This window comes from Phascolarctos cinereus, unplaced genomic scaffold (assembly GCF_003287225.1).
Source record: "Phascolarctos cinereus isolate Bilbo 61053 unplaced genomic scaffold, phaCin_HiC Scaffold_2;HRSCAF=192, whole genome shotgun sequence".
Classification (NCBI taxonomy): Eukaryota; Metazoa; Chordata; class Mammalia; order Diprotodontia; family Phascolarctidae; genus Phascolarctos; species Phascolarctos cinereus.
The window spans coordinates 181,506,319-181,533,936 of record NW_027555625.1 but is presented as its reverse complement, the minus strand read 5'-3'; the positions used below and the strand labels follow the sequence as shown (position 1 = coordinate 181,533,936).

At 34.7% G+C, this 27,618-nt stretch overlaps 1 protein-coding gene across 1 annotated transcript in view; it reads right to left on the bottom strand.

Annotated features, from left to right (window-relative positions):
- CSMD1 (CUB and Sushi multiple domains 1) overlaps positions 1–27,618 on the bottom strand; it is a 1,378,384-nt gene that overhangs the window by 125,863 nt on the left and 1,224,903 nt on the right. The window contains exon 48 of the mRNA XM_078149151.1: positions 8,397–8,591. Within this exon, the coding sequence (XP_078005277.1) occupies positions 8,397–8,591 (195 nt within the window). The remainder of the gene's footprint in view (positions 1–8,396; positions 8,592–27,618) is intronic.

The window sequence follows — 27,618 nt, the reverse complement described above, 5'->3', positions numbered from 1 at the left end:
AATTTAAAGAAAACTTAGTTGACTCAGCTAAACGAAGTCATCTAAAGAGTACTGAAGGACAAAAATTGGAGGATAATAAAGAAAAGAAAATGGAAATAATCTGCAAAGATTTTTATACCATTTTTTTTCAACATGACTGATAGTGTACATATCACAGTTGAATCCTTAACTAATTATAGTTCCACATGTTATTATAGAAGAAGTAGAAATAGCACTAAAGAGATCAATAGCTGAAAATATAGCTTGGGAGATATGGGCTAGAAGAAATCAATTCATAATATAGCTCGAGAAGGAGAAGATTACAAAGGTATAAGGAAAAAAATTGGACCTTTTCAATACCAAAAAGCATGACTGAATGAACATCAACAATTATGTTATACCTTTGTGTCTATTGTCAACATCATGACATACAGTTAGATGTCCGACCTTTAGAACTCAGACATCCATATGCATATAGTTTGTAATTATTCACAAACAATTGCATTACTACGCATGTATTGTCTACGTCAAATTGCTTACCTTCTCAATGGGGGGGGGATAAGGAAGTAAGGAGAGAACTTGGAAATCAAAATTTGAATAAAAAGGAATGTCAAAATTGTTTTTACATGTAATTGGGGAAAATAAAATATTAAATTTAGAGGAAAAAAATTATATGCAAACATGCACACACACACACACACACACACACACATGCATCTTGTGAAGACAATACCAATAGACAATGAATAGGGCTAAGAATTAAATGAGAAGAGAACAGGTATATGGGAATGCAAAGTCTTTGGAAAATTGCAAAGTCAATGACCTCATAATCTCCCAGAAATAAATACCTATAATTTTATTGCCAGTATTCTACCAAAATTGTTGTATGGCTAGGAGGCATCAAACAATAATTTTGTTGAAGAATTTTTAAAGCGACCTTTCAACTAGAAAGCAACAAAGAGGTACATGGTATCTTCACCACGGCTTCAAAATGCATCAAATAAGGAACTACAAATAAGAAATTGACTCCAAGATTTCAAGCCTGAGTGATTAAGAAGATTGTCATGGCATTGATATATACACGAAGGTCAGGAGGCAAGGGTCTGAAATTGGTTAGTGTGGAGGACTACACAATGTAATTTTATGGGTCTCTGACTTTCTTTTGCTATATGCTTTAAATGGACTAACTTGTAGAGAATACGGACAGGAATTTGTCAGGAGACCACTGGCTAGTCAAATAAATGCCACAGCTAACTTAGTTTAAGGCCATGCTTATTATCACAGCCAAAACTATTGAACAACTAATCCAAAGTAGAGGCTTCAGGAAGTTACCTTGTATTAAATGTAGATTAACTCACAAAGTCTGTCCCCCTATCATTTTATTCCTACTTAAGTAGGCAACTGACCTTCTCTGAAACTTTTCCAGGTCTATCATATCTTTCTTGATATTTGGCAAACAGAAATATAGTCTTCAATGTACATTTACATTATGATTTACTACAAACTTCAGTGATCACATGGTCTTGGTACAGTTACAATCATATGGAAAAGATATGGATGTAAAATCAAAAAGGTAGTATGTTTTCAGAGTGCCTAGATGTAATTGGGATAGGACAATCATTTAGCCAAATGCTGAAAGGGGGATTTTTTTTTTAAATTCCTCCCCGTTGTTGTTCTCATTAACATTTTAATTACCCACATATAATATTTTAATGTGCAATTATATAGGTCTGAGGTCCAATGCAAAATATAAATCCTCAATTATACTTTTATGAATGTCATACAAAATGTAGCAGTTTGTACATTTCCTGTTGAGTAAAACAAATCTGGGAACTTTGTATCACTGTCTGCAGATACTAATCATTTCACTTTGATCTTTGAGAATCCAGTCAAAACACAACTCAACAGGCACTAATCATTTGATGATAATGTTTGATGACGATAAAGATGAAAATGTGACAATGATGGTGATTATGATGCTGCTGAAGATGATGATGACAATGACGATGTTGATGACTGACAAATTATTCTAACAATTATACTCAATCACATTAAAGAAGAAGTTTATTCTATTTTCTGGCAATTTTAGGATATTTAGCTAATTTAGATGATTTAAGCAATAGCATTTTAAAATTTCTAAGTTATAACTAAAATACTTTCATCAGAAAATCATATACCATGGTTGACTTCCATTAAATAGATGAAGTAAAATAAAAGATTTCTTAAGGAGACTGGGTTCCCCATATTCATGAGTCTGGTTCTGGAAAACCCAAAGGCCTTCATTCTACCAAGACTAGCAGAGAAGCCGATCACAATTGATCAGACATAAATCCTGTGCTATGGTATTTCCTGGGGACACTGAACTGTTACTGTACTCTATTTTGTATATACTAGTGATAATGTAATGCTTACCAAAGCCAAATGTCAGTAAATTTATATAGAATCTATATTTATACAATTTATTATGAACTTTTCATTAAGCCTTTTCTCAAGCATAACATGAACTTCACCTTGAACTATGATTTTTTTTTTTGGCACAATTGTAGGTTGTATTTAAGATAATTGGATCCTGTTTTGAAATTTGGGCACTAAGGTAAGTTGTGTTAAATAACAATAAAGAAAGATTAGAATGAACCTATTACATTTTTTTCCTTTCCCTTAGATGTGTCTGCACAGCTTTAGTGATATTGTGACAACAGGCTTATTATATTTTTGCATCTTTTCCCCCTTTCTGATGGATAAAATTATCCCAGTAACAATTATTTTCAAGTAGTCTTCTAATGAGGTAAATAAAGTTTACTGGCTTTTGAAAATAGGCTATATTATCAAATTTTTCAGCAGCTGGATAATGGTATTACAGACTTGGGGATGTATGTGTGTGTTCCAGCAACACAACTAACTAGACTAGACAATCACAGGACTGATTTGGAAATACCTATATAAATGAAAAGAACATCCAAGAATAATAACTTTGTTTTAAAAAAAATGAAACAGGAATCTTTTTTCCTCTCTCCAGATTTTTGCAAGTTATACTGATTCACTTTCTTCCTTTCCTAATCAAAATGAATTCAATACTCATGCATGATCTCTGTCTGTAAGTAGCTCTCAATTACGTTTCTGTTACAATTGCTTTTCTAGGTATTCACCAACTTTTGTTTACATACTATCCCAAGACAGAATCTAATTTCCTTAACTGTAATATCTTGAGTTGCTTACAACATAGAATTATATTATATGGGGAAAGGAGGAGGTTGTATGTGCTTATTTCTTATTTTCCTGGATTCCACAACACTCAAGGTTATTTTCTCTATTTTTAGAAATCATACTGTGACTCACATTCTCCCTCAGGACCATAAAGTTAGAAATTCAAGACAGGAAGCTAGGTATTATTTTAGGCTAAAACAGATTTCTACTACCATAGATCATATCTGTGTATAATATTATACTATCATAGATTTAGACCTAGAAAGACCTTTAACGGACATCTGTTCCACTCCCCTCATTTTATAGATCAGGAAACTGAAGTCTATCAAGATTGTGTCTTGTTATTTATGATTCCAGAGGACTGACAAGGAAACATACTATCCACTAAAGAGAAGCGACAGATTGAGAGTGCAGAATGAGACATATATATATATATATATATATATATATATATATATATATATATATAGTATTCTGCCAATGAGGGAATTCATTTTGCTTGACTATGCATATTTGTTATAAGAATTTTTCTTTTTCTTTATTTTTAATTTCAGTGGGGCGTAAGGGGAGAAATACATAAGTGAATGTGTGTGTATATATATATATATATGTATATATATATATGTGCGTGTGTATATATGTACGTGTGTATATATGTACATACATATATGAGAGAGAAAGAGAACTGAGTAATGCTATAGATCTGAAATGTTACATGTAATTTCAGATAAGGTCATTGTATTAATATCTATTTTATTTTAAATGGATCTCTTACAAAATGGGAGTAATTTGTAAATATCTTAATGTAAAACAAAACATATCCATCATAAAACATTAAAAAAAAATAAAAAAGATTCAATGTCCTGCCTAAGATCACAGAGGTATTAAGTGGCAAAGCTAGGACTGAATTTAGGTCCATTATACTGTGTAATCTTCCACTCATCATCTTCTTAAACGAGGCATGTGTGTTGTTGATGTTGCTGTTGTTTAAAATAAGCATTTATTAACCACTTATAATGTGTTAGATGCTGTTCTAAGCCCTGGAAACGCAAAAACAAGACTGAAAAAGTCCCTGCCTTGAATTATATTGAAGGCAAATAATAAGGATACCGATAAATAACTGCAAAATAAATTTAAAGCAAGTTAAGGGACACTAATGAAAATGAAAATCATGAACAACCTCCAGTAAGAGATAGTACTTGAGCTAGTGAAGGAAGCTAGTAATTGCAAAGGCAGGGAGGGAGAGAAAAGCAAGTAAGCCAATTTGGCTAAATATAGAGGGAATTTTAAAAATGTCATGTATAATCAGAAGAAAAACTGAAAGAAATGGAAAATCTGGGAAGATTAGTTAGAAATACCTTGTAAAACACATTAAATGCAAAATGACAATTTTTGTTGTTCAATCATTTTAGTCATGTCCAACTCTTCATGACCTCATTTTGAGATTTTCTTGGCAAAGATACTGGAGTGAATTGCCAATTTCTTCTCCAGTTCATTTTATAGATGAGGAAACTAGGGCAAACAGGGTGAAGTGGCATGCCCTAGTGTCACACAGGCAGTAAGTGTCTGAGGCCAGATATGAACTCATGAAGATGAGTCTTCCTAATTCTAAGCCCATTGCTCTCTACTGCACCAGCTGGCTGCCACAAAATTCGAAACTTTATGCTTTTTTCCTAGATGAACTAGAGAGCAATTTGAGCTTCTTTAGGAGGGGAATGACTTAGTCAGTATATGCTTTAGAAATAGTAATGTAATAGTTATGCAGAATTTGGGTTAGAGAGGGGAGATACTTGAAACAATAAAAGAAATAGAAGATTTCTGCAATAGTCCAAGTAAGAGATGATAAGGTCCTAAAAAGGATTAGTGGTTGTGTATTAGACAGAAGGGAACAGATGTTATAGATTCCAACTTACTGGACAAAGGTGAAAGAGAGAATGAAAAGTTAAGGATGATTCCATGCCTGTGAAATGTGGTTACTAGAAGAATGGTGGCACCCTTGACTTCTGTCAACTATAGTCACCAAGGAAATTAGGAGGGAGAGAGTGTTCAAGGAGGAAAGATAATATATGTGTCTAGAGAGCTGGAGAAAGGAAGAGGAAGATGCAGAGGGTAGGGGAAAGAGATGAGGAGAGAGAAGGAAGAGGACAGAAAAAAAGAAATAAAATGAGGAAGAGGAAAAGAAGAAGGTTCAGGAGAGGTAAGGACAAGGGAGAAGGGCATCAAAGATCAATTTTACTACTGAACAATTTGGCATAGGGCTTGCCTAGGCAATGACCCTTCTTTAAGGAAAATATGAACTTAGAGACCCTAATAAATAGAAAACCCTATCAACTTATAAGAAGACCAGGATTTAGTCAGTGTTCCTCTAAACAGTGCATATAGTGCAAATCATATTATGCTCACTAATCAACTTCTTCATTCACACTGTACATATTCCATAATTACAATAATAATAATTATAGTATTGGATATGTGAATTCACTGGTATAGGGAACTACCAGTGAAGGAACCCCCTCTACCCTCTACCAATTAGTCCATGATTTTCAAGTTATTGTCTTCAAGTGTTTACTAGAGCACTGAGAAGTAAAGTCAAAAAACATTTAGGAAGCTCCTACTATGTGCCAGACACTGTGCTAAGCACTGGGGATATGAAGGAAGGCCAAAAAACCAATTCTTCCTTCCAAGGAGATTATAGTCTAACCAGGAAAATAACATGAAAACAACTATATGCAATGAAGATATACTGAGGAAAAGTTGAAAGCAATCTCAGAGGCAAGATGTGAACAACTTCTTCCGTGAGATGAGACTTTAGCTGAGACTTGTAGAAATCCAGGGAAGCGAGGAGGTAGAATGGGGAGGAAGAGATTTCCAGGCACGGTAAGAGCCAGTGAAAATGCACAAATTCAGAAAATGGAGTGTCTTGTGTAACAGTAAGGAGGCCAGTGTCTAGATCCCAGAATGTGTGGAAGAATATAAGGTTTAAAATGACTACAAAGGTAGGAAGGGGTCAAGTTATGAAAGGCTTTAAAAGCCAGACTATTTTCTCTTTGATCCTGGAGGCAACAGGGAGAAACTGTACTTTAGTGAATAAGGTGCTGTCATGGTTAGAACTGTAATTTAGGAAGATCAATTTGACAGCTGAGTGGAGGACACACTCTACTGGGAAGAGATTTGAGGCAGGGAGACCAGACAGCAGACTCTTATAATAGTCTAGACATGGGGTGATGAAGGCCTGCACCAGCACAATGGAAGTATTAGAAGAGAGAATTATGTATGTACAAGGTAGAAATGAAAAGATTTAGCAATTGTTTGGACAAGGGTGAGGTGATAGTCAGGAGCTGAGGGTGGCAACTAGCTTGCAAGACTAGAGGACTGTTAGGCAAATCACTTAACTCCTCAGTATTCCAATCAATTCTTTAAGCCACTGGAAAAACTAAAACAAAAACAAAAACAATTTTCATAAAGTATAACTTCGTGAACTGTTTGACTTGGCATTATCATTGCAACTGACACAAGAAGTCAGTTGCAAGCCTGAGGACACATGCATGGGTTCTGTTATTCTGTTTCAGTTGACACATAGGATTGTCAACTTTAAACATTTCTTAAAACACAGCTTCTTATGGTATTTTATTGTTGTTCACTCATTTCAGTTGTATCTGACTCTTTGTGACCTCATTTGTAGTATTCTTGGCAAAGATACTGGAGAGGACTGCCATTTCCTTCTCTAGCTCATTTTATAGGTAAGGAATTGAGGCAAACAGGATTAAGTGACTTGCCCAGAGTCACACAGCTAGCAAGTGTCTGAGGCTGGATTTGAATTCAATGCTTCCTGACTCCAAGACTGGTGCTCTAGCCATTGAAATACCTAGCTGCCCTCCCCTTATTTTATTAGTGGAAATTACACCTATGCTGCAGGTATACCTAACCCTTTTGGTCCCAATTAGTTTCTATTCTGCTTTAAATCCTAAAGTTCTGGCATGAGGTAGTTGCATCAGAAAGAACCAGTTTGGGGCCGGGGAATACTGGGCTAGTTGCATTGGTCCAGTTTTCTCTTTAACTCTTAACAGGATTTTCCTGAGTAACCTGAGCCTTATAAAAATCAAAGCTTCTGAATGAGGGATGGAGCAGAAGGTGAGAAAAAGGAAAACATTTTACCTCTAATGTCCTCCTATACCTCTTTCTATTAGGCAAATGCCTACATTTGATAAGTAACAAGTCCACCTCTCTCTCTCTCTCTCTCTCTCTCTCTCTCTCTCTCTCTCTCTCTCTCTCTCTCTCTCTCTCTCTCTCTCTCTCCCTCCTCTCCCTCTCCTCTCTCCCTCCCTCCCTCCCTCCCTCCTCCTCCTCCCTCTCTCTTCTCTCTCTCTTCTCTCTCTCTCTCTCTCTCTCTCTCTCTCTCTCTCTCTCTCTCTCTCTCTCTCTCTCTCCTCCATCTCACCAGCATATATTGACATAAATATCCAGAGCACTTTAAGAATCAACACATCTGAACCTTTGGCTTTGTACTTTGTAAAATCCCAACTATGTTTTAGATGTTTGCTGTATGATTAGTAACAGCCTAACTGATGTTTTTATAGAGGATATGATTTGCTGTGAGTACTGTAATGATATTTTCATAACATGTGTATATCTACAAATCATACTTAGTTTACTACTATTATTTCTGAGACAGTCATTGGCTGAGCTTCTAATTTTGTATGTAAGAACATAATCTTCCTTTTCAAAAATTTTTTATTAGAGATGAAAATATCTTCTGCACAAATATTATCTCCTAGATTATAATTGGTTCTAAACAAATCAGTGTATGTCATAAAGTTTATCAACAACATAACTGTTAGACATGAATGAATTTATATATTTGTTTGATGCTTCATTGAAAACTTTTCATTGTTGCATTAATCTATTGTATTCTTTGAGATTCTGAAAATGCTTATTAACAAAGAGAAAAAAATCATTAAAACTAATTTGTAATCTAATTAGACAAAACTACCATTCAAATAGTAGATGTATGTGTTGTCTAAGCATCTAAAGACATACCAATATAAGTAACATTGTGTATGAGTTAGAGTAATGACATTAAAAGAATTAGATTTCTTTTCCACTTACAGTAATAAGATGGTAAAGTAGCCAATTGTTTTTAAAACATGCATATTTTTACTTTCAGTAATGAGCCCTAAAATATATACTAGCAAGCATAGTTAATTGTTACTTACCCTTACAACTTGGCCTTTCATCTCCTACACTCCACGTTCCATTAGCTTGGCACTGTATGAGCCTTTGACCATCTAAATAATAACCAGGGCTGCAACTTAGTACGACTTGAGCTCCATACTCATTCACTGACCCAGAGACTAGTCTCCAGATAACATGCTCTGAAAGTTCGGTCTCAATACTAGGGCAAGTCACCGCTAGGAAGGAAGGAAAGAAGAAAATGTGAGTATTCATACTTTTTCTGAAGAAATCACTTCAGGGAAAATGAATCATGGTTCAATCATAAGGGTTCGTGTTCCATAAAACTGAAAATGCTAAGAATAGTTTTAACAAAACGCATGCTATTTCAGGTTTTAACAGATTTGCCATGAAGCTTAAGCATATGTAAGAGAGTAGGCAAAAGTTTATAATAAATGTTAGAACATGCACATTAGAGAATCACAAAATTTCAGAGCTGGAAGACAGCCAAGAAATAATCATGCCCAATGCTCTCATTTTACAGATGAGTACACTGAAGTACAAAGATGAGTCACATGGTTAGCCAGTTCTACAGTTAAGAAGAGAACACAGGTTACCTAACTTGAGTGCCTTTTAAGCTGAGTGGTCATATTTTAAGATGAACACCCTATGGGAACAGACTGTACTTTATGTCTTTTGTTTTTTTCTCGATAGCAATAAGTACAGTGCTGGCCACATAGATGATTTTTACTGATGAGCATAAATTGAGTCAAAAGAACCCCTACCTTTCCTACCTGATTCCACATCACTTCCTTTCACTATTCTTTGTTCTAATAAAACTGGACTCAGTTATTTCTTGAATTTGACATTCCATTTCCCAATCTCACACCTCTGCCATTGGAATAACCTACCCAAGCCCCTCCTATCTCATGCTTTTTCAATATCTCTGCCTCTCAGGAGTCTCATCTTCCTTGAAAGCTAATTTCTGGTGTCATTTCTTTTTTAAATGCATTCCTGATTTCCATTCCCACACCAATATTTGCTAGTGTTTTCTCTTTTCAAACTATCTTGCATTTATTTATCTGTTCATACATTATGTCTTATTAGTAGGACAAAAGTTTCTTGGGGCAGAGATACTTCAGTTTTGACTTTGCATGGTTCCTGGCAGAGCACAGGTATTTATGTTTGTTGAAGTAAATTAAGTTGAAATAAACTGAATAAATAAACTTCAAGGAATAAATGTACTAAAATCCAATGAATTCTCACCTCATTAGTCTCAGTTTCCTACAGTCAATAAATCAATCAATCCATCAATAAAAATTTATTAATTACCTATTATGTACCAGGCACTGTACAAAATGCTGAGAATACAAAAAGGGACAAAAGACAAAAGAGGAGTAAACCCTCAAGGACTTTATAATCAAATATGGGAGACAACATGTAAACAAATATATAAAAAATGAACCATATAAAGGATAAATAGGAAATAATTAACAGTGGGGAGACACTGAAATTAAGATGAATTGGGAAACATGTCCTGTAGAAGGTATGATTTTATTTGGGATATAAAGGAAGCCACAGAGGTCAGTAGTCAAAGTGGTGGAGAGAGGATGTTCAAAGCATGGGAGATAGATAAAATGCTCAAAGCCCAGAGATGGAGTGTTTTGTTTGTGGAACAGACCAGAGGACAGTCACTGGATAAAAGAGTATATTTTGGGGCATAAGGTATTAGAAGACTGGAATGATAATGAGGGGCTGGATTATGAAGCTTTTTGAATTCCAAATTGAACATTTTGTATTTGCTCCTGGATGTAACAGGAAGCCACTGGAGTTTACTGAGTAGAGAAGGGTGATATGATCAAGCCTGCCTTGTAGGAAAATCACTTTAGTAGTTGGATGGAGGATGGATTGGAATGGGAAGAGACGTGAAACAGGCAGACCCACCAGTAGGTTATTGTAGTAATCGAGATATGAGGTAATGAAAGTCTGTACTGCCAAATCAGAGAAGGGAAGAAGGCACATTCAAGAAATGTTGCAAAGGTGAAATCAGCAGGCCTTGGCAACAGCATGGATATAGGGGGTGAGAGATAGGAATTCAGGATGACTCCTGAATTACCAGCTGGAGAGACCAGAAGCTTGGTGCTGCCCTCCACAGTAACAGGGAAGGTGTGCAGGGGAGAGGGATTTTAGGGAGAAATGGTAATAAGTTCCATTTTAGACATAATGAATTTAAGGTATATACTGGGCATTTGTAGTCAGACTGAGGCAGGAAAAATAGATTTGAAAATCATTAGCATAGATAGAGATGGTAATTCAATCCATGAAAAGGTGATGAGTTCACCAAGTGAAATAGTATAGAGGGAGAAGAGAAGAGGTCCCAGAATAGAACCTATGATTAAAGGGTATTATTTGGAGCAGGATACAGCAAAGGAGACAGAGAAGAATGATCAGATAGGAGGAAAAACAGGGGGAAATGGTTTCCCAGAAACCTAGAGGGAAGAGAATATCTAGGAGGAGAGAGTAATTAAAATATCAAAGGCTGCAAAGAAGTCAAGGAGAATGAGGACTGAGAAAAGTCCATTGCATTTGGCAACTAAAAGATCATTAGTAAGTTTGGAGAGAGCAGTTTTAGTGGAATAAGATCAGAAGCCAGATTGTAAGGAGTTAAAAAGAGAATGAGAGGAGAGAAAATGGAAGCCACCTATTCCAGATAGCTTTTCTGAGTTGTTCAACTACAAAGACAGACTAGATATAGGATGACAGCAGAGATGGAAGGATCAATGAGTTTTTTTTTCAAGATATAGGAAACATGGAAATGTTTGTATGCCATAGGAAATTAGCCAGTAGAGAAGAGATTGTAAGTAAGTGACAGAGGGACAATCTGTTTGAGGAGACAGGATGGAATGGAATGAATTGAATAAGTAGAGAAGTTGACCTTAGTGAGGAGTAAGCCTACTTCATTATGTGAAATTGAGGTGAATTAGGAAAAAAAATCACAGAAGGCACCATACTAATAGATAAGGAAGAAGGGAGCAGAGGGAATTCACGGCAAGTGGCCTGAATGTTATTTGTAAAATATGAGGCAAGGCTTTCAGCTAAGAAAGTAGGAGAAGGAGAAGCCATAGATGTTTGATGGGAGATGAAAAGGTTTGGAAGAGTCACTGTGGAAAGTGTGATAATGAGTTGAATAAGGAGTTATACTAGAACTGACTAGTAGCAGTAAGGGCCTTGTTGAGGTCATATAACATAAATCTGTAGTGGATCCAGTGAAAATGGTTGCATGATTTCCTCTACCTTCGTTCAGTAGCACACATATAGGCAAGAAGGTGACAAATGGCAGGAGTGATCCAAAGCTTAGGTTTGGCTGGGCTTAATCTGAGACATAAGAGGGCTAGGGATTCAAGACAGGAAGACAGTGTAGAATTTAATTGGTTCACCAAGGAGGCAAGATGGGGAGAAGAGAAGAGAGTAGCTACTACAGAGGTGATGGTCTCAAAGATAATTGAGGTATCAAAGGATTGGAGATCATGGTATAGATGAAGAATGCAATGGAAGTCAATGGGTGAGGTGAAGAGCCAATAGATTTTGGTCAGATTAGGGGATTTCCTAATATATATAGGGGATATATATTTCCTATATATATAGGGGATATATATATATATATATATATATATATGTGTGTGTGTGTGTGTATATATATATGTATATATATATATGTATATATATATATATATACATATACACACATATAGATAGATAGACAGATAGATAGATAGATATTATTTAAGAGCCAGTCTAACTAAATTTGGAGAAACCCATCACCAGGTAGATTGTAGAGGGATGAATTGTTTGACCACTCCAAACTCCAAATCTCAAAGATCATCAGCTCAGTTGCAGAGTGGTTGCAATTTGCATCAGCTGAAAAAGTTTTCAGCTCCTTGAAGTATTAGATGATTTTAGAGAGAAAGGACATGGGATTAAGGATCATAGAGTTGTAATTGGGAGGTATCTTAGAAGGTAATGAATCAACACCCCTCACTTTTCATGTAGCTCTTAGAATAATACTGTCAATCTCAGTGAACTACTCACAAAATTGGGCTTTTCAGTAAATTAACCAGCAACTCAACATTTCATAAATCCAAGATTTCAATCCTTTTACATTTGGTAGATAGTATTGGTTGAAAAAGAAAAAAGAACACATAGCCTTGTTGCTTCTTGTTGTGAGCTACTATGAACTTTCCTAGACTGATTCTTTAACACTCAAAGTGCATCATCACCCTATAATAAATCCTTTGTGCTCCTGTGGCATTACTAAAGGTCAGGGTTGCCTCCTTGAGTTGTTAGATTAGAATTTTAGTCAAGTCTGGTAAAATTAATTGAAGAATAAGGCAGCTAGATGGCACAGTGGCTAGAATGCTGTACTCGATATCAGGAGGACCTGAGTTGAAATCAAGCCTCAGACACTTACTAGCAATGAAATCCAAGCCAATCACTTCATCCCTTTCTTGGCTTAGTTTTCCCATCTATAAGATGGGAATAATAATAGCACCTACTCCCCAGGGTTGTTGTGAAGACAAAATGAAATAATATGTGCAGAGTGCTCTGTATAGTTTAAAGTGCTATATAGATAAAAGGGAGGGCAGACTAGGAGAAGGGATATTCACAATGCATGTGACCTTGGGGTAGGGGGAGGGGCGAGATGGGGTGAATTTGGAACTCAAAATCTTGTGGAAGTGAATGTTGAAAACTAAAACTAAATAAATTTTTTAAAAAAGTAAAGTGCTATATAAATCCTAGCTATTAATACTTTATATTCCATTTTTTAAAATTGAAAATCTATCTAAAGAATTTCTAAATTTTCATTCTACATACCTGGCAGCATTTAATAAGTATACACCAAAAAAAAAATGCCTCACAACTTATTTTTTGTTTATTTCTGGGTCATTTCATTAGCTTCCATGAGTTCAATTATCCTCTCTATGCAGATTATTTCCAGGTATGTGTATGTATGTATATATGTGTGTATGTATATATGCATGTATGTATACTCTTCATCTCAGTCCTGAGCTCTTATTTCACACATTAAATGCCTCTTGGATGTCTTAAATTGATATAACACCTTAAACTCAATGTAATGAAAACAGAACTCATTATCTTTTCCCCACTTTCTTTTTACTCTCAGAGGTGCCATTATCCCAGTCATGTAGACTCAGAACTATGGTATCTTTCTCCATTCTTTACCATCATTATTCAGTCTGTTGCCAACTCTTGTCATTTCAGCCTTTACATATTTTCTGTGTAAGTGCCCTTCTCTTCATTCACAAAGTAATTCCTCTACTGCAGGATTTTATCACCTCATATCTTTGTTATTTCAATAGATTTCTGGGTGATCTTCTTGACTCAAGTCTCTCCCCACTCCAAATCATTAATCACTACTGACACAAAATTATTTTCCTAAAGCCCAGGTCTGATAATTTCAACACCTCCCCCGACTCCTGTCTTACTCAAGAACTATAATGGCTCCCTATTATCCTGTTTAGCACTTAACGGCCTATATAATTTAATCCCTTTCTAATATTTCCAGTCTTCTTGTAATCACCTCCAAATACTCTAAGATCTAGCTACACCCTATGCCTTTTCACTAACTAGAAGTTAGAAGTTCCTAGAAGCCTGGAATGCCTGGAATACTCTTCCTCCTGACCTCGACTTCCTGCTTCCTTGGCTTCTTTCAAAACTCCTTCAAATTTTACTTTTTACAGAAGGTTTGAAATAACAAAGATATGAGGTGATAAAATCCTGCAGTAGAGGAATTACTTTGTGAATGAAGAGAAGGGCACTTACACAGAAAATATGTAAAGGCTGAAATGACAAGAGTTGGCAACAGACTGAATAATGATGGTAAAGAATGGAGAAAGATACCATAGTTCTGAGTCTACATGACTGGGATAATGGCACCTCTGAGAGTAAAAAGAAAGTGGGGAAAAGATAATGAGTTCTGTTTTCATTACATTGAGTTTAAGGTGTTATATCAATTTAAGACATCCAAGAGGCATTTAATGTGTGAAATAAGAGCTCAGGACTGAGATGAAGAGTATACACACATGCATATATACATACACACATATATACATACATACACATACCTGGAAATAATCTGCATAGAGAGGATAATTGAACTCATGGAAGCTAATGAAATGACCCAGAAAAAATAGTATTGAGGGAGAAGAGAGGAAGGCCAAAGGGAAAGCTTTGGAAGAAACACTCACAATTATTTTTGATTTTCCTCATATTCATCAAAATATTAATAATTTCATTCTTTATATCTTATTTATTTCCAAATATGTTCATCTACTGTCACCTACAAAGAGTTGTCATTTGTAGCAAATAATTTTTAATAAGAGAAAGAGAAAATGGTAGCTCAATAAAACTACCTAAACACATAAACTGAGTATGACTGTGGATACAGCTTTTCAGATCAGTACTTTCCAAGTTTTGCAAAGAAGTCAAATGCATTTCCTAATCTCTTCTTCAGGGCCTAACTTAATTATTATAACTTCACAGCATTCATTTGAATTTTTATTGTTGTTCTATTGTTACACTGTTGTAGTAATTGTGTATGTTTTTTTCTACTTTTGATGGTTTTATTTTGCATTAGTTAGTGAGTCTTCCTGTGTATCACTGAATTCTCTATATCCATCATATGTATGATACATCAATACTCTATTGTATTTTTGTATCAAGATTTTTCTATAGCCATTACACAGTTGTCAAGATCTACAAAACTCCCTTTCTAGCTCTTTGCTACTACAAAATAAGCTGTTATGAATATTTGGTGGCATATGGAACCTTTCTATCTTTCATCTCAGTGGAGTATATCTCACCCAAAGGGATCTCTGGGTCAAAAGGCATGAACACTTCAGTGATTTTCTAAATCCAGAATAAATTATTATTTAATCAGCTTCTTCCTTCCAGAAAGGATGGACCAATTCACAGTTCGAGTTACAGTTTATTAGTATTTCTTTCTATCTACAATCTCTCCAATAATTTCACCTTTGTCAAATTTTGTAATTTTCTGAGCATGAAATGAAACCTTGGAATTCTTTTTATTTTAATATTTCTTGTTATTGGGGATTTAGAACAATCTTTTATATAATTGTTAAAAGGCTGTGATTCTTCAACAATTATTTGTTCATATATACTGACTATTTCTCCATTGAGAAAAAGTTCTTATTCCTATAGATTTGCATTAGTTTCCTACATATCTTTGACATTAAATCCTTATCAGTGATATTTGATATATTTATACAATTGACATTTTCATTTTTAACTCTAATTGTATTCATTTTGTTCATGCAAAAACTTAAACTTCATGCAATAAAAATTACCTGTTTTATCTTTTATGATCACCTCTGTTCCTTGTTTGGTTAAACTTTTCTAGCTACAGCTGTGAAAAGGTACCTGATTTGTTTTTTGTTTGTTTGTTTTGTGATTGATATTCAGGTCCCACATCCATTATAAGTTTATTCTGGAATATTTTATAAGATGTTGGTCTAAACTTAAATTCTACCAAATTGATTTTCAATTTTCTAGCAGTTCTTAACTTATTCTTACTTTTCTAATATGTTCCACTGATTTTCTTTACACTTTGTTAAACAGCACAAAAATACTTTTGATTATTATTTATTTGTAATAGAATTTGAGTTCTAAAGTACTTTTTGTCTAGCTCTACAAAGTATCCCTTGGTAGTTTGGTTGGCATAGCACTAAATCTACAAATTACTTTAGGTAATGTCATAATTTTTATGTTAGCATATTCTAGCACTAAATGTCCCTCTCATTATTTAAGTCATTTTCCCCATTTTTTGAAAGGTGTTTTGCATCAACACTTTTGAAAGGGATGTAATTAAAACTAGAGTTTGTCAGCCAAGGTATAGGCAAAAAACAAGGCATGAATTTCATTGATTTAAAACTGAATAATTAGCCACTCCAGACACCTGGCCAAATAGATTTCCAGGCCAAATGAAAGGAGAAGATGACCATGTATCTCCAAAGCAATTTTAAAAAGACAACCATCTTTTCTTGGCTTTACCTCAAACTCTATAAGGATAGCTGAAAAATGCCTCATTTCTAAAAGGTTCAGATTATGTCCTATAACCTTGAAAAAAACTCTAGTGAAAAAATTTCTCTCAATTTGATACAGCCATGGAAAGCAATTCATCTAGCCTTTAGAGAAAGCTACCTTCTTGTTGCAGCACATTTGACTGCAGCATATTAGAGGTGGCCCATATGCTAAACACATTCTTAGCACTTAATAAAACTAAATAACACAACATAAAAATACTTAAGATTAGAAAACTGGAACATAGCAATGAATGGATAGTGCAGAGGAGTCATGAACAAATTTTATTTAACCTGTGAATGCCACTATGATATCTGAATGTTCCAACTATACAATTTTGCTTAAGGAATATTGGCTTTTAATTTTACAATGAATGATTCTGATTTATTAGGTTTCTTTCAGTTGGTAGCAAAGGCAAAATGCTAACAAATCCTTTCTTTAGCATTTTCAGGTCATGGAGGTATTGAAACCATGGGTAAACTAATCTTCCTCCCCTGTTTCCCCCACCCCAATATTATAGCCATTTGTCATAAATATGCAGTGATAATTAAAACTAGTTGCTGTGCTAAGGATATGGTTGCTTCTTTTTTACACTGATATTTTTCATTAAACTTCATATAAGTGTTATTTAATATCAAGTCGAATTTAAGTAAACATAATTACATTTGTCAAATGGTGGTCTGCTATCACTGAAACAGAATGATTTAATTACATTATTTCTAAACTGTTCCTATAGATAACTAATTCAGAGAGATTTATCTTAGCATTCACTGTCTAGAAACCTAGTTGAGGGAAAGAGAACAGGAAAAGAATCTAGTTTTCTGAAAGTCAGATGAATGGAAATATGACTTGCTAAAAACAAATTATTTTTAAAAAATCACAACAGGTTCAGAGCAGTGTCTATAATTGGCACTATGCACAGTATTTCGATTTGATTTCACACAGGCATTCTTTACTGTTGCTTTATGAACCACTTTCACAAGTGCTGCAAATTTAAATTAGTCTACTTTAAAGTAACTGTATCTGCTGCACAGAAAATTACTAATAAATAAAGAGAGATTACTGCAACTCTGAGGTTCAACCTTATACTGATGAGTTCTGAGAAGGTGACAGAAAAAGGAAAGTGATAAATACTGGAGGAATTGTGAGAAATGAGGAACAATGAGGCATTGTTTATAGATCTATGAACTGGTGGATCCATTCTGGAAGCTGATTTTGAAGTATGCCTAAAAAGTTTCTAAACACTGCTTACTATTTGATCCCACAATATCACTACTATACCTTAAAGAGATCAAAGAAAGAGGAAAGGTACTCACATGGAAATTAAGGAGATACTAATCAATTGAGGAATAGTTGAACAAATTATGGCATATGAATGTAATGAAATATTATTGTGATAAAAAAAACTGAGAGGAATGGTATCCTGAGAAATCTGGGAAGAACTGTATGATCTGATGCAACAATGAAGTGAACACAATTAGGAGAGCAACATTATATATATATATATATGTGTGTGTATATATATATATATATATATATATATATATATATATATATATATATATATATATGTATATATAATAGCAACAACATTTAAAGACAAACAACTTTGAAAGACTTAAAGATTTTGAATAATGAAGTGACCAACCACAATTGTAGAGGACTAATATAGTTACACTGTAGAAACACTGATGATGAAGCATCCAATCAACTTCCTAAAAGAGAGGTGATGGACTCAGGGTACAAAATAACATATTTTGGAAGGGAGAGAGAGAGATGGCCAATGTGGGAATGTGTTATACTTGACAATGTATAATTATAACAAAGATTTTGTTTTTCTTTATTTTTTTCCCAGTGGGGAGGGGAGGGAAGGAGAGAAAGAAAACAAATTTTTGTTAATTTAAAAATAAAATGAACAAAATAAAATACATGGAGTTAAAAAGAGTCCATAGGCAAACAAGGGACAGAGAAGACCAACAAAATGAAAAATGAAAAATTTTGGTTGTACAAAATTTTAAGAGTTTTTGCACAAAGCCAATACAGTTAATATTAGAAGCAGTACAGGAAATGGAAAAAAAAAATTTTTGCCATAAGTTCCTCTAATAAAGATCTTATATCCCACATAAATTCAGACCTAATTTAAATATGCAAAAATAAAAAACACTCCCCAAAGGGTCAAAGAATATGGATAGGTAGTTTTCAAATGAAGAAGTCGAAGCTATCAGCAATAACACAAATGAGCTTGTTGGAAAAGCCTTCAAGATGTAACATAAGATAATCTCTCTCTCTATCTCTCTCTCTCTCTCTCTCTCTTCTCTCTCTCTCTCTCTCTCTGTATGTGTATGATGCTTCACAGAACCTAGCACATTTTACACTGTAGGTATTTAATGAATGTTTGTTGACTGAGCTTTTTAATGAACACTATTTTCAGTCTTTGAGCCATAACATTCATGACCTATATGAAGAGGCAAGTCTAAAAAATAAGTGACTTAGTCAAATTGTTTGCAAGGCCAACTCTTTTGACTATGGGGACAGTCTATAATATCAAAGCCTTATTGGTTAGAGTTAGAGGGGATCTTAAAAGAAATTGAATCTTAACCTTTCATTTTAAATATCAAGACACTGAGGCTCACAGAAGTAAGTGATTTACTTCTGGTCAAACATGTAATAAGGGTCTGAATCAGGATTCAAAGATAGGTTTTTCCATCAATTCATTTACTGCACCACACTTTGTATTCTAGAAGAGTTTTAGAGCCTATCAGTCCAGCTCTCTCATTTTACTGATAAAGAAAATTAATAGAGAGAACTGACATGACTTTTATAAGAAGCTGAATTTCAAGCCCAAGTCCTCTGACTGCAAATCCAGCACACTTTCCCCTCTATCACACTGCCATGCCATATTAGGACTCTTCTTCTAATGGAGCCACTTTTACTTTGTCCCTGCTTTTATTAAACAATGGTCAATTTGCTGGCCTGTGTTGAGAGTAGATAGGGTGTCATGCGAATAAGATTTTTTTTTGTACTTATACTATGATTTAAGTCAGATATTCTATGCTTTGAGTTTGCCTTTGCAGAATCTCTGGGGGAAAATGGAATCACCAATAGCACACTTTGAACTACAAGGGTGACCAGAGAATACAATGGGGTGGTGTAGTAGACAGAATACTAGAGAAGTCAGAAAGACCTGAGTTCAAATCTGGTCTCAGACACTTAAAAGCTGTGTGACCCCGAACAAGTCACCTTCGTTTTCTGTTTTTTTTTCCTTTTTGGTGAGGAAATCGAGGTTAAGTGACTTGCCTGAGGTCACACAGCTAGCAAGTGTCTATTGTCTGCAGCCAAATTTGAACTCAGGTCCTCCTGACTCCAAGGCCGGAGCTCTATCCACTGTGCCACCTAGCTGCCCTTTGAGAAAGTCACTTACCCTCTGTTTTGTTTGCTTCGGTTTCCTCAACTGTAAAATAGGGATACTAATAGCACTTACCTCCCAGGGTTGTTGTGACAATCAAGTGAAATAATATTTGTAAGGTGCTTTGTAAAACACAACGCATTACATAAATGCTAGCTATTATGTGATTAAGGTACTAATTTGCTCTCTTCAACAAAAATGACCAATAGGGAATAACTAAGGAGATATTCAGAAAATATTTAGCCACCATATATGAATTCAAGACATTTATATGAACTGCATCCTTGGGTCCTGAAAGAAGTGACAACATTTGACTATTGAGCCACTGTCATTGATCTTTGAAAGATCATGAAAAACAAAAGAGGTATCACAAGATTAGAGACAGACAGATGTGGTACTGACTTTCAAAGAAAAGAAAGAGTTTTTCACATCAGTTCCTAAGAAAATATTAGAACAGATCATTCAAGAGATGTTTGTTGAATGTCTAGAAATGAAAGTAGCAGTTACAGAGAGCAAGCATAACTTCATCAAGAACTAATCATGCCAAACTAATCTTGTTTCCTTTTTGGACATGATTGTTTAAATAGCAGATGATCAGAGTATTGTGGGTATAGCTTGGCTGAATATTAGTAAAGCTTTTGATGAACTATCTCATACTATTTTTGTATAGAAGATAGAGATACGGATAAAACAATGACAGAATCAGATATTCAGATATATTCATAATTAGCAGAACAGTCAGATCAAAAAACAGTTGTTAATGATTTATTGTTAACAAAGCAGAAATTCTGTTTAACATGCCAGGTATTTGAGCTTGGCCCTGCAATGCTTAATATTTTTGTCAATGACTTGAACCAAAGCATAGATGATATGTGCATCACAAAGCTGGGAGGGATAGTTACACTGGATAACAGTCAAAATGCAAAAGCATCTTGATGGGCTAGAGGATTGGGCAGAATCTAATTAGATGAAATTCAGTAGGCATAAATGTAAAGTCTTGCACTTGGGTGCAAAAAGTCAACCTCATCAATATAATATGGAGAAGGTATGGATAGGCAACAGGTTTTTTTTCTTGTTTTTTTCTATAAAAGACCTTGGGATTTTAGTAGATTTCAAACTCAATAAGTCATGTGGCAGCCACAAAAGCTAACATGACCTTGGCATCCATTAAGAGTACAGCTTCAAGGAAGGTGAACTATCTGCCCACATTTAGAGTACTGAGATCAGTTTTGGGCACCATGCTTTAAGGAAGACATGACAAATTAGAGTAATCAGAATGGTGAAGGGCCATGAGTTTATGATATTTGCTGACTGATTAAAAAACTGGGAATAATTACTCTGGAAAAAAGATAATTCAGGAAAGACATGGTAGCTGTATTTAAATATTTAAAGGGCTGTCATGTAGAGGAGGGATTAGGCCTTAACATTTTGGTCTCAGAAAGCAGAAATGGGAGCAATAGGTAAAAGTTGAAAAGAGGCAAAGTTAAGCTTGATATCAGGAAATAATTTCTTAACACAGCTGTTCTAAAAACTAATGGTTGTTACAAGAAGTAATGGATTCTTCCTCCTTAGAGATCTTAAGCAACAAGATGATTACTTGTTGGATATGTTATAATGGGAAATTTTTTCAGGTGTGGATTGGACTAGGTAGCCACCGAAGTCTCTCCTACCTCTCAAATTCTGTGATTGAAAAAAAAAAGTCCTATTTCTTTCTAGGTAATTAGAATATGCTTTCCAACCATGACTTCTATATCAAAGTATTTTCTTAATCCAGACTTGGAAAAGCCAAAGGAGATAGGACAACACCTATTTCATTAAACAAATAAGCAACCAAACGAACAAGCAAACAAACCAAACATTTCAAACACAAGAAGCTCCTAAACTCCATCCTTCAGGTAACATAATTTAGAGCCAGAAAAGCTGTCATCTGTGAAAGCAGAATTAGGCTAATTCTATTTGGCCCTAGAAGGCAGAGAGAGGAGCAATGGATGGAAGATGAAAAGAAGCAAATTTAGTCTTCATGCCAGAAAGAAAAAAAAAAACTACTTCTTGTCTATTTGAGTGTCCAAAAGTTGAACAGACTTCTTTGAGTGGTGAAGCATGTCCCCTACTTGAAGATCTTCACACAAAGACCAACGATCACTTTGGGGTTTATATTATAGTAGTATTTTGGAGAAGAGGGGCATTATACCAGATGGCAAACAAAATTCTTTTCAGCTCTCAAATTGGTGAATCTTCAACAAGCCCAGTAAAACTTACATTACTGGTACACATTACTCTGGTAATTATATTACTCATTCATATCCAAGGCTCTAATTACTACAAATAGAAAATGATCTTGCCTGTTGTATTATCTTGATTAGGCTATGGTTTGTTAGAATATCTGAAAGCAGTCAACATTCCTAAAATAACAACAGTGCAAAGTTTTGGATGCCATTGTATAATGTGTCACTTATTTTAGTATTGATCTTTTTTCAAGTTAAAGATGATAACATTTCCTGGGATTTCTTATGTGTAACATTCCAACTATCTAGTTATGTTTATGAGAGTAACTCCAAATCCTGAAAGCTTCAGCAGTCCATTTAACTTTTTAATAATAATTTGTTATCATTTATGCAATGCTTTATTTAAGGTTGAAAATTATTTTACATACATTACTTTAATGGATCTTTCCAAAACTCCTGTGAGATTGGTAATACTGGTATTATGATCATAATACAGATGAGGAAATTGGGGCTTTGGAGAAGTTAAGTGACTTGCTAAATATTACACAATTTGTAAATTTGTGTCAAAGGTAAGATGTAAACCAAGTCCATCACTCGTCTTACTACAACATATTGCTTTTGCATACAAATATTTACAAGATTTATATGGTTTAAAGGGTAGATAATCTCAAAGAGAACAGTAAGGAAGGAGAGTGGGGAAGACCAGTAAAGGACTAATGCAGAAGGTTGAATTTGAGCTGAATACTAAAGGAAGCCTGGGAAGAGAAGAACATTCCAGGAATGGGAGACAGCCCAGAAGAAAAGTCATGAAGTGGGGAAATAGAGGGCTCTAGATGAGGAACAGCAAGAGGGCCAATATTTCTGGAATCACAGAATACCTTGAACAGAGTAAAATGAATGAAGACTAGAAAGATAGAGAAGGGCCAAGTTGTTACAGGCTTTAAAAACCAAACCTAGGATTTTATATTCAGTCCTGGAGGTAATAGGGAGCTACTGACTTTTATTGAGTATGGAATTAGTCAGACCTATATTTTGGGGAGTTCACTTTGACAATTCAGAAATGACATTTCCTATAAAGTACGTTCTGAAGTATTCTTTTCATTATTTTTTTTCACCCTTATACAAATTTTGTAAGGCATTTGCCTTTATCACATTAGATAAGCAGTAACCAAATGCAAAAGTAACTAAATCAATGAACAGCAAATGAAAACAGTGATTTTTTTTTGTCTCAGAATGGAGGCAGTTTCCTAAGCAGGTTTCACAGGACTCCTGATAAATTCTTACAACAAAGGCTCTGGTGGAAATAGCATTATACCACATATTTATTACCAAAGTAACAAGGGTATATTTAAGAAACAAATATTGAACTGACAGGGAGATGGACTGGCTAACCTGGTAGGTATTTCTATTTCTACTTTCTATGTTCCAGTGAGAGGGGGGAAAAAAAGTAAGGTTTTATCATGTTATATCTTCTAGACCTTTGATAACAAAAAAAGAAATAGTTCAATGGACACAGGTGTAATCTATTGTTCAATTAAAAGGAAGATTATGGCTTAATTATAAATATAATAACTAATACATATATCATAGTGTATCAGAATTACAAAGGACATCAAAGGTCATGTATCTAGCTCAATTCATACATGATCAGGAATCCCTACCTTGTCTTGGACAGTTTGCCTTTTCAATATTGCATAGGATGTTGTTTTGTTTGTTTGTTTGTTTGTTTGTTTTGGGGGATTATATATGTGTGTTTGGTTTTTAGTTGCTAGTTGCATTACTGAATCACACTGAGATCAAAATTTAATAAAACCTCTAATATCTCCATAAGCTGGTCAACTACCTTATGTGTCAAGATCTCCAAGGAAACAACTCATTTAATCTTGACTCAACCCATACAAGGTGGGAAGAGTTCCCAATTGTGTGGAAATTAATCCAAAATTTGCCTCTTTGCAAATTTTATTTGTTTTTCATTCTTCCCTATATGACCAAGATGTAGGGGGAACTTGGGTAGGCTACAGGGTCTATTGAAGCTACTGTGGTCACTCAAGCTTCCATTACATAAGCACAAAAAGTCTAACTGTTCTTTCCATATGACAACATTTCAAATAGGTTCATAAACTTAGAGCTGGAAAAGAACTTAAATGTAGTCTAGTCTAGACTCTTCATTTCATATATCCTGTCACCATTAAATATTTTTTTCTTTACTTCTCAAAATTAAACAATCCTCTTTCCTTTGATTAATTCTAAATTGGCTTGGGATCCAGATCCCACATCATCTTGTTTATCCTTCCAAGGACAAACTTCAACTTGTCAAAGTACTTCCTAGTAAGTAGCACTTAGAAAGGAACACAACACAGCATATGTTGTCTAAAAAGAAAATAGCCTACAGAGAAATAATAGATTTCTACAAAGTAGAGGTTATTAACCTGGGGCCTGTAAAATTAACTTTGCTATTGTACTATAACAATGTTATATATTATCTCTTTCATTATAATTTCGTGAAAGGTTTTTATCCCAACAGACCTCAAATTCTTTATATTTCCTTCTGTCCATGTCTCCTGTAATACACTCTTGTGACAATATATCTTCCGTTTCCCTCTCCATTTATCATAACTCATATGTCCTTTCTCTATTATACATCTCCATTTCAGTTAATGTAATTCTTCACATATCTTCTTGATATAAAAATCATTATTGATGTAAATACTGATAAATATCACATCCACAAAACTTTTCATCTATTCTTTTCCATTTGAGCAAGGGGTATTATTCTAAAACCATGTACTAATCATGAGTCTTGTCCTAAAAAAATCTCAATAATTACCTCTAAAGTCAAATTTATATCCTTAAATTGAAATCTAGTTCACCTTGTTTAATATTCCTTCATTCATTTACTAGGTATTTATCAATCACCTTCTTTTTGCCAGGCAGTGAGAAAGGTAATAGAGATATAAAGACAAAACAGAAATGTTTTTTGTCTTCTAGAAGCTTATGCTTTACTCTCAGAATCATAAGATTATAGGTTTAGTTTTAGAAGAGACTTTAGAGGTCACCTAGCCTAACCTTTTCATTCTATATATGAGGGCACTGAGGTCTAGAAAAATTTAATAACTTGATCAGATCACATAGTGAGAAAACATGATGAATTTAGGTTCACTGACTCCAAATTCAGGGCCTTTTTCATAGTATTATGATTTCTCATTTATCTTTTCTACCTTATGGATTTATATATAGACACCTGAGATCATAGTTTTTATTGCTGGCTCTCTTCTTATACATTGTCTTCTTTAAATGACTGTTCCTTTCTATTGACATTCTTTCTCATATTTATATGTTCTATTCTCCATGGAATAAGGCTTGGTACATATGTATGACTATTTTTTTCCCACCATCCTTTTTTTACATTAAAACTGTCTGATAAGTTGCACTAGCCTTTTTTATTGGACTGCATTTGCCTGAACAAGAGTCAATCACTTCTGTATTTTAAGCCATGAAGTAGAAATCCAATCCCCATTCTCAGACACTGAGTTATATATTAACTTTCCAAATCTCTCTTCTGGAACCACTATCTTTAATAGCATCTGTGTTTAAAATAACACCTGTGCCCCTTTGTTTTTCAGCCTCCTACCAAGGAATATGTAATCCCTACCAATGCTTTCTAGATTTCTTCTGCCAAATATAGTTTGTCTCCATATGAAATGCCAGGGGTAATTAGTGGTCTCAGTTCTGACAAATCTTGGAAAGTGCTTCATCATATCTTGGAATCACATCCCATCATAAACCAAGAAGACAGCAAAAATTGCCATTGTTCATAACAGATACTCAAACAACTGCTTTAGTAGCCCTCAGCATGGAGTAATCGACCAACACTCCTTTTTATTTTTATTTTTTTTACTTTTTGGCTACTACTGGATGGTCTCTGTCTTGGCATAACCTGTAGGTCATCATGCCCATGAAAAATAAAACTTTATCCTAACCAGGTACAACACTGTTCTTTACAAGAAGGGCTTCACACACACACACACACACACACCACACACACACACCACACACACACACACACAGAGAGAGAGAGAGAGAGAGAGAGAGAGAGAGACAGAGAGAGAGAGAGAGAGAGAGTTTAGCTCAGAGAAAAGAGACAAAAAGCAGGGAGAGATGCAAAGTGGGTGGCAAGTGGATTCCATTTGACACTCTTTCAAGCACAATAATTGAAAGCTATTTCTCCCTATCCTCTGTTACTCCTACAATGCATTGGATAAAATCTGATAATTGTCAATCAAAGGAAGATAGTTCAATATTATATCATAAGAAGAGGCAGAAAACCCCTTCTAAATTGGTCAGCCCTTGTTTCAGAGCTCTCATCAGTATAATAATATGGTGTAAATACATATATGTATGTTTATATATTAGCTCCAAATAATCAGTAGTCCTTCCTTTCTCCATTTCTTTGTGTTATATTCTTCCACCTGTAGATTTACTGATACAACTGAGCTTTGCCTCTTCACTTTCATCTCTTGAATCATCCTATTTTTCTTGCACACCCTCTTCATATTTCTTAAAAAATTAACCTTTTTCATCCACACTTTAAGACAAAGAGATTGTTATTGCTCTGTGGTTATGGTTAGCTCTTCTCATGGCCAACACTTTTGGTGAACTGTCATATCATTCTACTTGTTTACTGCACTGGTAAGAATTCTGGAGCAAGGGTTTAGCAATTTAATAGGGGTTTTCTGCCTCTTCTTGCGATATGATATCAAACTAGCTTCCTTTGATTGCCAGTTACTAGTTTCTATCCAAAGCCTGATGGGGGTGGAAGGGAGTGAGGATAAGAAACTTTCAATTATTGTCCATGAGAGGATCTCAAGAATAGCCTACTTGTCACCCATTTTGTATTTCTCCTTACTTTTTGTATTTTTTTCTCTAAGACACTTCTGAAATCCCTTCTATCTTAACATCATTTATTATATGTCTCATCCAATGTAGTATTAGAGCTTAAAAAAAAAGTTATCTCTATAATTTTGATTTCAGCAATTGATTATTTTACTTTTGGTTCTCAATTAATGTAATGGAGGACATAGTAGCCAGTAAAGCCTTAAGACAGAAGAAATTTCCTAAGTCTCTCAGAAGAAAACAAACAAATAAACAAAACCACTAGCTCTTGAGTCAGAGGACCTACGTACAAATTTCACCTCAGCTCCTTTCTACCTGTGGAAACCTGGGCAAATTCTTTACCTTCCCTGGAACTCAGTTTACTTATCTGCTTAAAAGGAGGGATTTGGAAATCTATGAGATTTCTTCTAGCTCTAAGTCTATGATCCTATGACTTAACAAATTTATATTGTATTCAGACTCTGAAACTATGAGAGTCCACCAAAACTTTCAATTAAATTAGCCTCATATGGCTTCATGGTGTCGATGATTAAAATATCCAGAGGAAGGACTCCAGTATAGCAGGTATAGATATTCCACAGAGAATTTGTAGAAGTATGTTATTAATTTCAACAAACAAAAAAG